This window comes from Apaloderma vittatum, unplaced genomic scaffold, assembly GCF_000703405.1.
Source record: "Apaloderma vittatum isolate BGI_N311 unplaced genomic scaffold, ASM70340v1 scaffold7506, whole genome shotgun sequence".
Lineage (NCBI taxonomy): Eukaryota > Metazoa > Chordata > Aves > Trogoniformes > Trogonidae > Apaloderma > Apaloderma vittatum.
The window spans coordinates 26015-42930 of record NW_009723340.1 but is presented as its reverse complement, the minus strand read 5'-3'; the positions used below and the strand labels follow the sequence as shown (position 1 = coordinate 42930).

General features: G+C 43.0%; 1 protein-coding gene across 1 annotated transcript in view; it reads right to left on the bottom strand.

Annotated features, from left to right (window-relative positions):
- The window catches only part of SVEP1 (sushi, von Willebrand factor type A, EGF and pentraxin domain containing 1), a gene marked incomplete at its 5' end in the record, with an annotated part of 65147 nt that overhangs the window by 22280 nt on the left and 25951 nt on the right, over positions 1–16916 (bottom strand). The window contains 9 exons of the mRNA XM_009872075.1: positions 243–468; positions 1648–4427; positions 5822–6494; positions 8320–8487; positions 10453–10644; positions 10954–11038; positions 11808–11984; positions 12751–12870; positions 15792–15965. Of these exons, the coding sequence (XP_009870377.1) occupies positions 243–468; positions 1648–4427; positions 5822–6494; positions 8320–8487; positions 10453–10644; positions 10954–11038; positions 11808–11984; positions 12751–12870; positions 15792–15965 (4595 nt within the window). The remainder of the gene's footprint in view (positions 1–242; positions 469–1647; positions 4428–5821; positions 6495–8319; positions 8488–10452; positions 10645–10953; positions 11039–11807; positions 11985–12750; positions 12871–15791; positions 15966–16916) is intronic.

Here is a 16916-nt window from a genome sequence, read left to right as displayed (position 1 = left end):
TTTTCCAAAGGATGTTATTTTTTGATGGAAGAAGAAATCAATAATTTCTAGTTCTGAAAGCCTACACATAGAAAAATAACAATTGCTCTTACTGGCTAACAAGGAAGCACACTGTGTTTTGCAGCACATGCTTTTATTTTTTCTGTTGTGTGCAATTAACAACCAAAAGCTAATGAAGGCATGAGGAGGACTCTTGAATTCAACAAAGCTGGAAAAATAAAACAGTGGAAATAACACCATACCTTGCATGTAGACATGCTTGCGCCCACCAAAGTGTAGCCTTTTACACACGATAAAGTTATGTTTGTGTTCACAGTGAAGTTGTCCCCAAGTACGATTACATTGGTGATATTTCCTGGGAGGGGACACTTTCTGGGGCAACAGGAAATGCCTTGAGGAGACCAGTGTCCGTCTTCCTGGCAAATGCATACATCCACCTCTGTCACCATTGTGTAGCCCTCCAGGCATCTGCAACACAGCATTAAAAACTGACCACAGAGATACAGGTAGGGATGAGCTAAGCTACCAACTACAAAGTTAGACCCTAGTTTTTCAGCATTACTTGCTCACAAGCACACCCTGGGATTTCTCTGTGATTTCAAGGTAATCCTGTAAGACCCCAGATTGTTGCAAGAGCTGAACGCTTCAGACATCATCTCAAGCTGCCTCATGCTACTGCACCACCATAATGGAAAATGAGTGGGTGGGTACTGAATGATTTACTGCAGTTCCTGCACTACCCTTTGCTCTGCAAGGAGGGCTTTTGGCTAGGTAAACAGGGAGTGAGCACCAAGCAATTCTAAAGATGATCTCACTTTCTTCCAAGAACAAAGCAAAGCTTAGGCTGACTACTGGCCATTTGCTTAGACACTTAAGGCTGATTTGTTCTGTTCCATGTGATGCTTTACTAAGAGAACTCACCTGGCTTGTGCAAGTATGTTCACTTGCAGAAAGGTAGAAAACAAGCACCTCCTCCACCTTGCTAGAGAAGCATGAAAATGACTGATACCACTAAATACATCCAGATGCCACCTTCCAATTCTGTCCCATACTATCATTTGCTTTTACTGCCAAAAAAAGTCTCTCCTTCTGCCAAGGAATTCCTCCCCTTGGCGAAAAAAATCCACACACTGTAGGAAATTAACAAACCTGATTTCTCATATCTGACAATGGAGTAACTTTGCATCAGCAATACTTACTGACTGGACAATGTTGCAGCACAGAAATGGGCTGAGATCAGCCCTTCTGTATTACAACAGGCACCTTAAGCTGAAGATGTAAATGGGTGCCAAAAGGGGAGAAACAGTGGCACACCCTCTTGACTTCTGCTGCCACCTTCTAAGAAAGCTTCAATGTCCAGACTAGTGTTTCAGAGGAGGAGAAAAGGAACATAAAGGAGAGTGGGAAACTAAAGGTGGTGGAGGAGTACAGCCCAACAGGCTGAAATACCTTGCTGGAGTTCTGTCTGTGGTCTGAACAATATTTTGAGTAAGCATGTGGGAACATGGTTTGTCATTGTGAGCATGTGACAGGACACAACCTCTCTTCTGGGTCTTTTAAAAACTTACACTAACTGTGGGTGTAAAAACCTTCCATCTTCATTCTTTCAGAGTTTTAACATAAACAGAATGGCAGCAGCATTCTTACCTGTACTGGACCTTGCTACCATACGTGTAAGTGTTCCCAAGAACCTCTGCATTTGGGACAGAAGGTGGTGGGCCACAGCTTAACAGCTCACAACTTGGATATGGCTTCTTCCAGAAACCAGTCTCCACACACGTCAGTTCCGGACTCCCCCGCATGACATAACCTGTCAAGCAGGTATAGATGATGGTGTTCTCATCTGCAGAACTGCTCCCATTGATAAATGTGTTAGGGATGATGGGTGGAGAGCCACAGGAAATCTGCCCACAGCGAGGAAACCCAGAACTCCACTTGCCAGCTGCCTCACAGGTGACTTCAGAAGGCCCAAGCAGCTTGAAGCCCTCCAGGCACTGAAACTGGGCACTGTTTCCACAGCTGAAATCTGTACCAAGAACAACTCCATTCTGAATCTGTGGTCTAGGACACAGACAGGGTAGGCAAGATGGAAGGCTTCCACTCCAGGAGCCATTGGACAAACATTGCCGTAAAGGATTGCCATGCAGCTCATACCCAGGGAAACACACGTACTGGGAAAACTCTCCATAGGTAAAGCCTGAGCCATTCAGAAAGCCATGGGAGATGTCTTCAGGAGGTCCACAAACGACTGGCTCACAGTGTGGAGCTTCTGAATCCCAGGTACCATCACTCTGACAGGTAAGTGTAGACACTCCTTGCAGGCTATACCCTTCGTTGCAGTGATAGTGTACTTCCTTCTTAAAGCCAAAATCTGAGCCACTAGTTGTCCCATTGGGAAGAGGCAGTGGCACAGGGCAGGTCACGGCTTTGCAAACTGGAGCGATTCCACTCCAGCTTCCATTTGCAAGGCAGACTCTACTCCTGTTCCCATCTAACAGGAAGCCTTCATTGCAGCTGTACTCTGTACGTTTCTGGAATGTGTACTCCTCTCCAGCCACCTGACCATTCTCCAAAACTGGTGGTGGGCTGCAGGAAACAGGAATGCAAATTGGTTCACTGCCATCCCATTTCTGGTTCTCTTGGCATCTCCTCTGTGTGGGGCCATTTAACTGGTATCCAGGATCACACTCATAGTAGACAACACTTCCATATGTGTAGTTTTCCGCTCTTATGTTCCCATTCATAAGCTGGGTAGGCGAGCTGCACGTTATTGCTTCGCAGTATGGAGCAGTGTTACTCCACTGCCGACTTGGCAAACACAGTCGTGTGCTGGAGCCAATAAGTGTGAACCCTGGCTTACAGGTGTACTGCACCATGCTACCGAGTGTGTTCTCAGTGAAATGTATAAAGCCGTTCTCTGGGGGTGACAGCAAGGTGCACTCTATCGAAATGCAGGTGGGGGCAGTGCCATTCCAAGCCCCATCTTCCTGGCAAGCTAGAACAGGGTTTCCAAGCAGCTCATAGCCAGAGTAACATGTGTATAAAATGATAGTTCCAAATAGGAAAGTGGTGAGCTGCATTGCATTGTCCTCTCTCAGGGAACTTTTCAAGTCTTTCAAACTGTCAGCCAGTAGCGTATGTGAAACTGAGGGATTCTCTGTAACACTCTCCTGGTCAGAACGTTTTTCCCCCTGTCTCACCTGCATGTACTCCCCAAAGTCAATGTGAGGAGGCAGGCCACAGTCCGTGGGGAGGCAGGTTGGCGTGGAGCTAGACCAGCCCGATTCTTCACAGGTCTGCATGGCAAGGCCGGACAGCTGGAAGCCTGGTACACAGCTGTAAATTACCATGGCTCCATAGCTATAATCTGCACCCTCCACAAAGCCATTCTCGATGGGCTGAGGGGGTGGGCAATTTATAGCTTTGCAGGAGGGAACCTCTGTACTCCACTCTCCTGTCTCTAGGCATCTCAGTGTTTCCTCCCCTTGGAGCTGGAAACCTCTGTCACAGGAATACCTAACAGTCTGCCCATAATGAAAGTTTGTGAATGAGTATTTGCCATTGAGGATCTTCTTAGGCCTTGGGCATTGAATAGGTTTGCAAGCCGGCCTTCCTCCAAGCCACTGGCCATCTTCTCCACAAAGGATAGTTGTATTCCCTACCAGTTCAAAGCCTGGTTTACATGTATAGAGCGCTGTGCTAAGGAAGGTGAGGCCCTGCACATCAACAATGCCATTCTGAATTTCTTCTGGTTGGGGGCACTCCACTGGAATACATTCTGGTAAAGGCAAGCTCCATAAGCCATCAGCCTGGCATCTGATGGTAGACTCACCCTTCAGTAAAAATCCATCCACACAGATATATTTCACAGTACTGCCAAAATGAAGGGATGAAGTCAAGGGGTCACCAAAGGGGATGTACGGAGGTGCAGGACACTGCACAACTTTGCAGAAGGGGAAGGAATCATTCCACTGTTGGGAAGGCAAGCATTTCAGTACAGAGGAGCCATGCAAAACATAACCTTCTTTGCAGGAAAACTGTACAACACCGACTTGGTAAGCCATTTCCCTCAAGACAAGCTGGTTTTCTGCCAAGGGTGGTTCTGGACATTTTGTTGGCACACACTTGGGGCTTTGTTTTTTATTCCATTTCCCAGACTTTTGACATGTCCAAGAAATGTCTCCAATCAGCTCATAGCCTTCATCACAGAAGAATTCAACTTTGGAGCCCATGTCAAACATTTCTCCCTTGGAGTAGCCATGCTGGATGGGTGGTGGTTTTCCACAGCTGAGGGGAACACAGGAAGGAGGTGATTCACTGTACCATTGTCGATTGGCTTGGCAGATAAACACTGAGCTCCCAACCATCTGGTAGCCAGACTCACACTGATAATTTGCCTGATTCTCAAAGAAGCGTCCAGTTGTTCCCTGCAAAACAGGTAAGATGGGGACATGTCTGAAATGAAGATGCATGACTGAGGCAAAAGCAGGCTGATTTTAATTTCTTATGTTGTCTTGGTCTAGCTTCTAGGTGAATTCCGGACAGCAGTAAAGGCTGTCTGCAAAGGAATGCATGCAAATAACTGACACAGAATGTCTTGCCTCAAATAATACACTCTGCTGTCAGGAAATCTGAGAGCATTATCAAAAGAAAACAGAAAATTCAAGGCTTAAAAGGTAAAAGCTAGAAAGTATTTCCTCTGCTTCCCCCTTTCCTGGCCTATGAGGCCAAAAGATAGGTAGACAGACAGAAAAAAAGTGGGTCAGGGGAAGATGCCATGAAATTGCCTATTGTTACGATTCTTTACCTTACAGGTGTATTCAAGGCTGGAGCCCTCTGATGTACTACTACTACTACTACTAGGAGACATTTATAAGTGCCACAGATGCAGCTGCAGGATCTTGAGCAGACAACTGAGGGGCAAAGCTGCAGGACTCCACTGAGGTATTAAAAAATGTCTCTAACTGCAAGAAATGTCTGCAGGGGCAAGTAGTGATCCTTCCTAAGGAAGACACTACAGAGTGATACGCATTAATCACAGGATCTACCTGTGTGGAAGTCTGATGAGAAATTGTTGCTATTACTGCTGGAGATCCATGCAGGAACTGAGATGCAACACACTCACCCTTCCTTTAATTTTAGAAAATGCAGATTCCCTAGTGGCTAGACTTAAAGAAGGAGGGAGGATGTTCAAAGGAAAAATACTTTGAAAATTCAAATTTAAATCTTTACCATAGTGTTTTTTGATCTTCTTTACCACAATATTACCCTTGTGCCTCTAAGCACTACATGAGTTAAGTAGTTATTAAAGGTTTGGGCTGCCACAAGGAGATTTTTAACTTCTGGCATTGTGGCAATGTAACTTGACAAGGAGCAGAAAGTTCTGACACGTCATTAAAGAAGTGTGCTTGCATCAAAAGGAGAGAAATTATCCCAAGGTGATTTATCTATTGCATATCAGATTCTTTTCACAGCAGTGAAAAAAGCAAGGCGACAGTACTTCAAATGTCTCCATATGGTGCTGAAAAGCCATCCATGGACCAAACAAACTAGGAGTAAGACAGTGAAGACATCAACTGACTGTCATACGGTGTGTTGAGTCTCCTAACTGGAAACCCACTTTAAGACAGTTAATCCTATGGAAGCTGTTTTTCAGACATTATTCTGCTGCAAATCCACTTATTTTTCCCTTTGCTTATTCCGCCCACTCACATGCTTCCTTAATTTCAACAAGGGAGCAAAATAGAAGAAAGAAAACCCAAACAGTGGTGACTGTGAAGACATACATGGTACCAGGCAGATAAGAAAATTCATTCTGTACCTTAATAAAGCCATTCTCAAGCTGTGGTGGTTCTCCACAGGACACTGGGTGGCAAGTGGGCAGACTGCCACTCCAGTTGCCAGTGGCCTCACAGGTCCGCTTCTTCTCTCCCTTGATGTAGAAGCCCTTGTTGCAGCTGTAAGCCACCACTGCTCCAAAGCTGTAGTTGGCCCCACTAGCATAACCATTGCTAATGTGGGGAGGTTCTCCGCAGCGAACGGGGATACACTGGATGCTCAAAGGAGAAGGATTCCACTGGCCCCCTCGAAGGCACTCGATCTTGGCTGAAGTGTTCAACACAAAGCCTTCCATGCACTTGAAGCTCACAATGGAGCCAGCCGCAAACCTGGCTTTACTAATGGACTCCAGGATGCTATATGAGACAGTGGATGGTTTTTCACAAAAATCAGCTATGCAGTGGGGCATCTCCCTGCCCTCTGGAGGCACCCACTTCCCTTCTGCATTGCAAAGCAGCTGAGAGTTATCAGCCAGGCTGTAGCCATCTGAGCAGAAGTAATAAGCCACATCACCAAAGAGGCGGTGGCCACTCTCTGGTGATGCATTCTCTACATGGGGTGGTTCATCACAGGATACTGCCAGGCACTGCTGGTGGCTCACACTCCACTTGCCGCTGGCTAAGCACTCTATGGTTGCAGGGCCAACTAATGTGTAACTGTGGATAAGGAAACCACATAGGAAGTCAAAAATACAAGCATTGTCAAATGTTACCTACAGTTTCCTGAAGCCCCTGCAGTACAAGCTAGCACCCTGGAAGAATAGGATCCTTTACAAAAGTCATGACACACTTCAAAAGGCAAATCCTAAAATCTACATTTACATGGTGAGGCTTCATCTGAATATCACTCCTGAACTTTCATTTTGGTTGAAACTACTAAAACAAACCTAGCATTGTGCTGTGATAGTCTACATAAGCCTCAAGGAAATGATCCCATCAAGAAGTTTTTTCCGTTTAGCAAAAGTGAATGGAGAAGAAAGACATGAGAAGCCGGTAAGGGCCTTTTGGGTTATTTTATCAGCCCTCTCAATCTATTTTAACACTTGCAAGCAATGTAAAACTTAATGAGCTAGCCAGGGATGTTTTTGCCAATAACGCACATGGCAATTTTGTAGCAACTCCTTCCTAAACCATTAAAAATTGTTACAAAAGTCAATAAAAAATTAATGCTGAGCATGCAACTGTACCACATGATTGCTGGTAGTGTAGTTCTATTTCTTTAATCTGTTTCTGAGATGCAGTGGCAGACATTACTCAATGTTGCTCATCACCCCATCTAAATTTGCTACTTAAATGTGCAGCAGTACAGTCACAATACCTGTGACTACCTTCTTTCTCAGTTTTGAGACCTCAGAGGTGTGCTTTCACAGAAAGCAAAGAAACAGTGACTACAACAGAATTCCCAGTGACTCTTTCCAGCTGCAGGCTTGAAACTGGTTGTTCAGATTTTGATGACAACATCTGAAAAAGGGATTTGTTTTGTTTGCAGGATTTGTTTTCAAAGTCTCATGACTGAACTCCAGAAAAACAGCCTACTACGTACCAATATTTAATATGATCCACTGTAGTCATTGTCTCAAACAGCTGTGGCCTTCTTTAGATGTTGCTATCCTATCTCATTTAAAATGCTTGCACAGGAAAGAGTAGCAGCTTTTTAAATTGTAATACAGTCAAGATAACAGAATAAGGATATTTTGCTTCAATTCTTTGGAATAATATTGCCAAGCCAGTTTATAAGAAAAATGCTGGCTTATCAATCTACTGTTTTACATTAAGACAGAGCAGAAAATCCTCCAAGTCACTTAGGGCCTGACCTGGGAAAAGCTCTGCATACCTACTCTCCCTTTCGGACAGAACATTTACAAGAAATTCAATGGGACTGCTCACAGGCTGTAAAGATAAGCATGTGCAAAGGTTCTTGCAGGATCAGAGTCCAGTGTTACATTCATGCTCAACATCATCAAAATGGAGCCTCACCTTTGATCAAATACAGTCTGAAAAGGTCACTGTGCTGAGTAGATAGAAATCAAAAAAAAAAAAAGGACTTCAGTGAACGAGGAGTCAGGCTTCTACAGAAGCAGAATTTAGAATATCAGAAGAGACGGTTCTCAAAACACACTAGCTTTCTTATAGTCTGAAGAGACACAGAGAATTCTTTATGATTCAGGCCTTGAGTTTACCACAGAAGTACTAGTAGTAACTCCAAGTGAAAGGGCTTGCTATTGAATTGGTCTATCATTCCCCGTGACTCTTCTCCATTCTCCTCCACCACAGGGCATTCAGCTGCAGTGAAACTATTCTTAGAAATGCCTGTATTTCCCATACTAACCTGATAGCCCACAAAACCCCCTCCATTGCGTTTAATTTTCAGACAGTTAAGGCAGAAGCAGTAAAAATTAGTGTGTAGTTATAAAGGACTTGTGAAGCAGTATTCCAGTTTTACTAGTCCTGACTATTGGTGCAGTAGTGCTAGTCTACATACCCTTCCTTACACATGTAAGAGACCGTGTTTCCAAAAGTAAAGTTATTTCCATTGATGACTGCGTCTTTGATGGCAGGAGGGGATCCACAAGAGATGATGTTGCAAGCTGGAGGAGTACTGTTCCAGTTCCCTGAAGATGTACAGACAAGTACAGAAGGTCCCTGAAGGCTGAGACACAAAGATCATTATTAAGGCTGTCATTTCAATTCACGTGAGAAACAGAGAGGGAAAGTCATGCTTTGCTTCTCACTGATTTCCTGGCCCCAGTGAAACCAAGGGGAGTCTCTCACAGACTTCAGCAGATGCCAGAGTCTCACCCCCTATTCATGAAAAAGCACTGCAGATGCTGTCAAGAAAGCTGGTCTTCAGATCATTTTTAAGAGAGAGCTGGTGGAATTCATGTGGGGCCTCAATGCACTGTGTAGACACATACATAAAATCTGCTGTAATTTTGCCCGTCTTTGAGCCACAAAAGAAAGTCAGGGAGAACTTAAATATTGATTTAAGCTTAAAGATTGACTAGTATGCCATCAACACTATGCCAACCTTGAGACTTGCAACTAGGCCTCAGTCTGAGACCTACTTCACTCAGGGACTTAAACACTACCTTAATTCAGAAATCTGAAGGGAAGGCTCCAGTTCAGGCTTTTACAGAAAGGCATTCAGTTCCTTCAGCAGGTAAAGGATTTTACTTGAGTGAATGGCCACATACATTCAGAGCTCATGATATTTTTACGGTTCCTTAGTTATGCACTCTTACGAAAGGTGTGACTCATTTGTCTAAAGAGAGGCATTCAACATCAACATGAGACAACCTGGGTGAAGCCCATGGTCTCCAGCTACTACGTCAGCCAGCTGTATATACCTAGGAAGTCCCTTGTCATATCTAAGAGCCCTACACAGGTGTGTCTGTTTCCTTACAATTTAGTCTCAAATAGTATTAGACCTCCATGTTTAGTTGTCTAAAATGAGTTCAGACACTAACAGAAGAGAACAATGCTGACCTGTAAAACCCTTACAGATATGGCACAAGCCCTCGTCAGGGCAGTTGGCTCTGCCTGCTTGTGGTAATATGTTTAAGACAAAAAATACGTAAGAGGTACTTGAAGGAAGACAGCTGGTCTACACTTAGGTCCGGAAACACTGTATAAGATGGACACTGTTTGGGAGTTTCTCTTGGAAAGGTGACCACAGGAGTAAGGACTTCTCTCACCAAGCTATGCTAGGCTGGCAAAGAGTCACAAATAATGTGGTATTTGCTGCCTTTATGTCCTAAGTCCATGTTGACATTGGTAAAAACACTGTCTAGTTTCGTGTGGTACAGATAAGCCCACACTCTGGATCTACGACTCAACACTACACTGGACTGCAGATGAGGTATCCATTTGTGTTATTACAACCAAAATATTGACCAAATGAGTACACCTCATGAACCTGGACATGCATCTGGACAAAGGAACATGTGCAGCAGGAAACCACAGAAAAAATTCAGACCTAAACAGGGCCATATGAGACCACTTATGTCAGAGTAATCTGCTAGAGGTACAAGCAGGTATCAGAAGACAGAAACTTGCACTTCAGGACACATCCCGGGATATAGCATCACTGTATTAATTTTTAATTGCAGCATACTAAAAATGTGTTTCCAATATAATTGCTTACAAACATAAACTGGAACAAAAGCCTAGAATAAATAACAACTATAAAGAGTGCAAGGACTGAATTAGTGACTTCCAGAAGGTTCTTTTACTGAAGGCATTTTAAAACAATAGCAAAACCAGAATTTGGTATGTGCCAAAGCTGTAGGGGTATGATAACCTTTAAAGACAAATAAGAACTTTCAAAAATAATGGCAATTATTTTTCTGAATATTCAAAATATGTCTTCGAGCCTGATGGAAAAAAAAATCATTGCATATATATGTATAGCAAATCCTGAATGACCTTCCTGAATGGTTCCAGTTTAGGCTAAAATACAGAAAGTACCTTAAACATATAAAGAAGCCTTTCAAAATCCTGTTTTAGTATTTTGTCTTTCTGACCAATGATCCCAGCTTTGTCTCTTTCAGACATAACTTAGTTCTTCTAACAACTCTGCCATCTGCATTTGGCTCAGGGATGTTCCTGTGTTTACCTGTATCCATTGTCACAGGTGTATGATACAGAGGAAAGGTAGGTTGTGCCAGTGAGTGTGTATTTTCCGTTGCTGATATTCTGTGGGCTAGGACAAGTCACCATTTCACAAGATGGGGGAGGATGATTCCAAACACCACTAGCAAGGCATAGAATTTCCTTCTCACCCACTAAGTTGTATCCGTCATTGCACCTGAGTAGGAAGAAAGGAGGTGCTATCAAAACCAGGGCCTTTTATGCCCAAATTACAAATCAGCCATCCCTTTTCTCTCCATCCACACCTGCATACACTTTCCTTCTCTGCATGGCATAGAGAAGTAGTATTGGAGTAAACATTCAGCTCTGACACTGAACAGCCACAGCTATAACCGAATGTCTTTCCATTGCTTTAATCTCACCTTGCTCTTCCACTTCAATCACTTCCAAGTCAGCCGTACTCCTACTTATTCCCAGACTCTTGATCAGTTATCAATATAGCATTTCAAACATACTGAATTCCTACCTGTACACCACCTTGCTGTGGTATGTAAAATTTGAGCCCCAAATGGCACTGTTCTCTGGAATAACTGGACCACCACAGGATATAGCTTTAAAAAGACAGGATCACAAGAGAGGTTGATACAACACAAACGAAAAAGAATGAAAAACAGGATTTGCTTTGTTTTCTCTACATAGGTTTGAAGAGGTATAAAACTCTAGGTAACACTGAGTTCTTGACTAATCTATAACCGACATTTAGAGCTCTTTAGCTGACAAGAAATTGGACTAACTGGAAATCAGTAGTTGGAACTGTTCTACAAACAACATACTTGACTGACAAGAGAGCTCCATATCAACCCCTCCCTACAGATGAAGTAATTGATTTTTTGACATTGTCTTTGCCACTCCTTCCTTTAACTCTGTTGGTTCACCTTATTAATTCTGTTTTTCTAAAGAAACAGTTTCTGCAAACATTACACATATACGTACATGCACCAGCCTGTCCTCTCTGTTTGTTTTTTATCCCCTGAACCACAGTTAATGACCTTTAAGACATTAAGTTCCCACAAGTTCCTTGAAAACAAGAGGACAGGTGGAGAAGAAAGACACTTCTAATGTTTGCATTAAAATGAGGTAACTCTATGCCTTTGACACATTGGAGAATCTGCAGAAGAGAGCAACACTATGAATATGACAACTAGAAAAGGTTCAGCTGGTGCTTACATCTCTTAAGAGAGCAGAGACTTCAACACTGAGACCCAGGACTGCTACGACAGGGTTTCATTACCTGCCATGGTCTCTAATGGCACTACACTACTACTTTTCTCCTTCTCTAACAAGATACATTACAACATGGATTCTCCCCAGGAACCGTACCTTCACAGTATGGTACTGGGTGGCTCCATTCTCCAGACTCCATACATGTAAGTTTAGTTTTTCCTGTCAGCTTAAATCCGTCTTCACAGGAAAACGTTACTTCGCTGCCAACACTGTGAATGTCCCCATGTAAATGGCCATGCTCTGGATTTCCAGGATTACGACACTTCACCGGTTCTGAAGAGGAAAAGAGAAACTACCAACAACATAACAAAGTACCAGGTTTTAGAAACAAGTTGCAGGAGATATCCCTGGGAATTTTCTGAAAGTCGAAAATATTCATAAGTAGTTTACAGCCTTATCAGCTTTTCTCTGTTCTGTATAATAGTGACAGGCACTGAATACTCACGCAAGCAAGCTAATCGATACGGAAGAACCCTCTGTAACTGATTTTGCATTCATTGTCAGAAGCAAACATATCTTGCAGTCATTTTTCACTCTGTGAGGGAAAGCCCATTCCGGCATATAGAGCCCTGAAGAGGAAATCAACTCAGCTACCATTTATCTTAACCTATGCCACCGTTGTCATCTTCATGCAAAGTTACCTTGCTTAATGTTTTCACAGGCAGCTCAAGCCCTACTTGTATGTCTGTATTTAAATGTTTCTTCACTGCACAGCTTTATTCAGCGAAGTGGCAAATTGCAGGCTTCCCAGGTCTTCAGCACACATGCTCCATGTGCAAAAGGATTTTGCACCTGTGTTATGTTCTGGAGCAGAATCCCAACGACAGCTGTCTCCATAAGGAGAGCTAAGTTCTCAGGAAGCAAAAGTAGACACTTCATCACAGCCTCATCCAGTTCAAAGTGACCAGGAGATGGTAGCATGCTTGCCCTGTCCTTCCTTAGATATGAATTACTGGCAACTGTCTTCCACAGTGGGAGGCAGGATACCGGCCTACACAGAATCTTGAAACGGCTAGCTGTATGTTTTTCCTTCCCATACCTGCACATTTTTTACCATCTCCTGTGTAGGGAGGGATGCAAGTGCAAACATAGGATCCATTTGTGTTGAGACAAGATGCATGCTCATCGCAGTCTGATCCAACTGCACATTCATCAACATCTGCAAAACAGAAACACAAAAAAGATGTCTCTAGGGTGGTATTTGTAATAAGTATCTGCTTTAAGTTTCCGTCTCACAAACTGCCAAGAGGAATTGCTTTAATTAGTATAATTTAACATCACCTTTACCTCAATCACATTTTTGAAGCGCGAGTAAAAATATTTAATATTTAAATTAATATCTATGTTTTCTATATAATTTCCTATACAGTATCATGACAGGTGAGAAAATTTGGGGACAAATCCTATTATCCTTGTTAAAACTTCCACCAAAAGTATCTGATTTCCAAGTACTAATGGAACAAGCATTTTAACGCTCATGCTTTTACTACTAGCTTGGATAGACATTATGAGGTCTGAACACTTGCTTGGGGAAATCCTTTGCATTTCAAACTTCCCACCTCTAAGACATGAAAACTTAGTCAAGTGGGGAAATACCCTGAACACAAAACATGATCAGAGCCCCATTTTTGCTGAAGAGAATTACTGTATACTAGGAATTAAGTGCCTGCAGCTGCCAGATAAAATTAGTTCAAAATGCAGTGTTATTACAATTAACTATTTTTTAGGATAGTAGTGCCTAGAAATGTCAATTGACAATTTACGCTCCATGTGGCTTGATAATATACAGCAGGAAATCCCTCACTCCAGAATGCTTAATATCAACTTTCAAATGCTGACTGTACAGAAGTGTTCTTGGTATGCAAACAGTAAGTCATAAATTGCAAAGGGCCAGTTTCAAAGTATCTAACTGAAAAATGCTGGCATCAGAGATTATTCTTTATATAAACCATACTGCTAGAGACAGAATATTCTTCATTTAAAAGTCCTGTTACAGGACAGCTGTTGAACTAGGTATACTACGCAGACATATAACTTGGGTAAAAAAGTAACAAAATTTACTGAATTGGTGTGTTTATTCTTCATTGCTGAATGAGTCTAGACAGCACGAGAAGAACACAATAATGTTCTGAAAAGGAGTTTCTTTCTGACATGCAGGATGAAAACTGCACATTAAAATCAAAACAGTTGCCAATTACACAAGCATTAAGAAAATGCAAAGTGCTACCACCATAGAACCAGAGTGACGGCTCCTCCTTGTAACGTCCTGTAAGACAAGGGAGGGTGGAAAGACACTGAGTCAGATCTGTAAGATCAGAGCAAAAGGAATGCTTCAGGGTATAGGTGTACTCAGATTTGTCAGCACCTGCCTGGAGCGTGAATCAGAAATGTAAACAGGTGGGTTAGGGTGCCAGAGCTACTCTTGTTTTCATTTCCTCCTCAGCTTATTCTGCTTCAGGAGAGGCAAAGCAAGAGACAAAGGGGAAGGTGGGGCACAGAGACTTTTCTTCCTCAACATCATGCTTCCTACTGCACAGATTTCAAACTATTTGGACAGCACCGCAGCATTGGCTCTGAGACTGCTCATCTTTAGGCCTTGGTATAAAGTGGAAAGGAAAAAAACCCAGAGGAAAAACAGACTGGACAGTCTGGAGGGTCTGAAGGAGTCCTGGTAAACAGGATCCTATGAAACCAGATGGGCCCTATCCCAAAATGAATTTTGGCAGAAGTAAAAGTCTCTTAGCTTTCCTTTTGCTTATCTTCACTGAAAAAATTATGTGCTATACCTACATAAAAAATTAAGAGTGAAATAAAACATAAATGTTGCCAGGTTTCTACCCTGCAGCTCCCATGACAGGCATGACCAAGACAGCAGCAATCCAAGTACACCTAACTAGTGGATTCCAGCAGGGATCTGCTGGAGACATGGCCCTACAGGAACAGTCACACTCAGACCTTTGTAAGCATTACAACGCTGATCTGTCTCAACTTTCAGATTCTGCAGCTGCATCTAGTATATCAGACCCAGCTGACTGGCAGGTAAATTATGGTGTGGCAGCTATGTGAACTGCGTCTGCAAGTGCACTCCCAGCCCTCTCAACACTGCAGCAGCTTGCTGTGGACAGCCAACAAACCCCCACAGCGGAAGAAGGCTTAGAGAAGATGGGCAAAACTTATCTGCCCAAGAACCCTAAGCAATAATGCAGGGTGTGACTGACCACTGCCGTTACAAAGAAGCCGACTCAAAACAAGGGAACAGGCTGGTGGCCTTTATTTTAGGTAAACAGCTATCAACAGTTGAGTAGATCAACCAGTGACATAAATTCTGAGTTCATCAAAAGAGTGTGAATGTCTCCCTGAATTAGACAGAGCTGGGAAGGAGAGAAATTGAATATGTACCTCAAAGAGTATAAGACCCAGCCAATTAGGAATGGGCTTAAGCTGGCTTTAACTCACATACTTGTTCTCAGCTACTGTGGGGATGCCCAGTATCATGATGGTGAGCATATTATAGAGACATAATGGAAAACACCCTGGTATTGTGACTGAATTGTGTGTTCCAGTTGCTGTATTTGGCAAGTGTAACTTTTATTTATTTGCATTGTGTTATGCAGTAAATTTTTTGTCTCTGCTAAATCAGAAATCCTGTGCAGCATCAATTATCTTTGAACAAGTAAATTTGATATTAAACATTACAACCTCCATACATCGAACATCTTGAAGAACCTGGTCAAACACTACAGGATACTGACAGTGTGCTGAAGCACAGGGAAATGCACAGGATCGAAACAGAGAATGTAAGGACTATAGGCCTAAATGAACCTGGAAGGATTTAGCCTGGGAGTGCAATGCAGGCTTATTAAGTATGAGGTGTGCATGACAGAAGAGGACTGACACAGAAAGGTACGAGAATGTAGTTTTGGCTTCACATAATGCTGAACATGGTATTTCAGAAATGTGAGTATTCTGGAATGTGATTTCTGGGACTCTGGTCAATTTCCAAATGAATCCCATCCAAACCCAAAGACATAGAAGTACACGATTGTCAGCCCACGCAGCTACATGTATGGTACATCTCACCAAGGCAAGATGGTGAAATGCTGTTCCAGCTCCCATTGTCCAGGCACAACATCCTGGAGTCGCCCAACAAATAGTAGCCATTGTTGCAGTGATAGGTAACGGTACTACCAGCAAAAAAGTCTTCAGCTGAATAATATCCATTTTCCAAAGGTGGAGGCACTCCACAGCTGATTCCTGCAACATGAGTGAAAAGAGGCACAGATATTAGTAGAGTGCACACAGATCAGCTCCAGAAAAATTCTACAAGAGAGTCACCACCTCAGACTTTTTTCTCTGCAACTCTGCAATCCCATCTGCAAGGAGGTTCAGACCTTTTCTAAGATAGCTAATTGACTCCAGGCCCAGTGGAGGATTTTATTTTGTGGCGACTTGGCAGTCAGAGACTGAGCAGGACTCTCTAGCCCCTGCTATTCTGCTTGCTCTGGAAGACGCAACTGTGACTAAGATATGAGCAGATACCCTTCAGTCACAGGACACATTCCTTGGTAATAATTGGTCCTTGATGAGTTTTAAGGAAAAAGGAAAAGTAAGTCTGCCTCCATGTTGGAGATTAAAATGGTTTACTTGTAGAATATTAGAATTAATTGTGGGATCACTTAAACTTACGATGAACTGAAAGTTTTTTTGACTTACGAGTGACACTGCTTAGCACGCACAGCCAGATTTACTGAAGTCTTAGGCCTATCTGTAGACTTTCAGCTAAATACTGCTGAGCTCAGGCTGAAGTAAGGCCCAGAAACGGCTAATTAGAAAGATATGATCAACAGAAACTGCATTCTCAAGATAAGAAAAGAATGCCCACCTGGAGATAGAGAAAGGATCCAGTGAGGAACAAGAAGACCCCAGACCCAAATACTACTATTGGACTGAAGCACTGTGTGAGGGGAGGCAACTTGCAAGGGTGTAACTGTCTGTGGATTTCTTTGTTCAGGGTCCCCTCCTGGAGGGTCCCAGCTCAAACTGAAATAAAGCAATTCTTGTAGAGCCTAGGGTCTTAACTTCTTCATAGTTGGGGGCTAAGACTAGATCTAGCCACACCTAGACTACTCTAAGTGTGGAACTTTAGAAAGTAAGGGGGTCCAGTCTGAACCTCATGACGTGGCAGGCAGGGGTTCCTGGGATCTT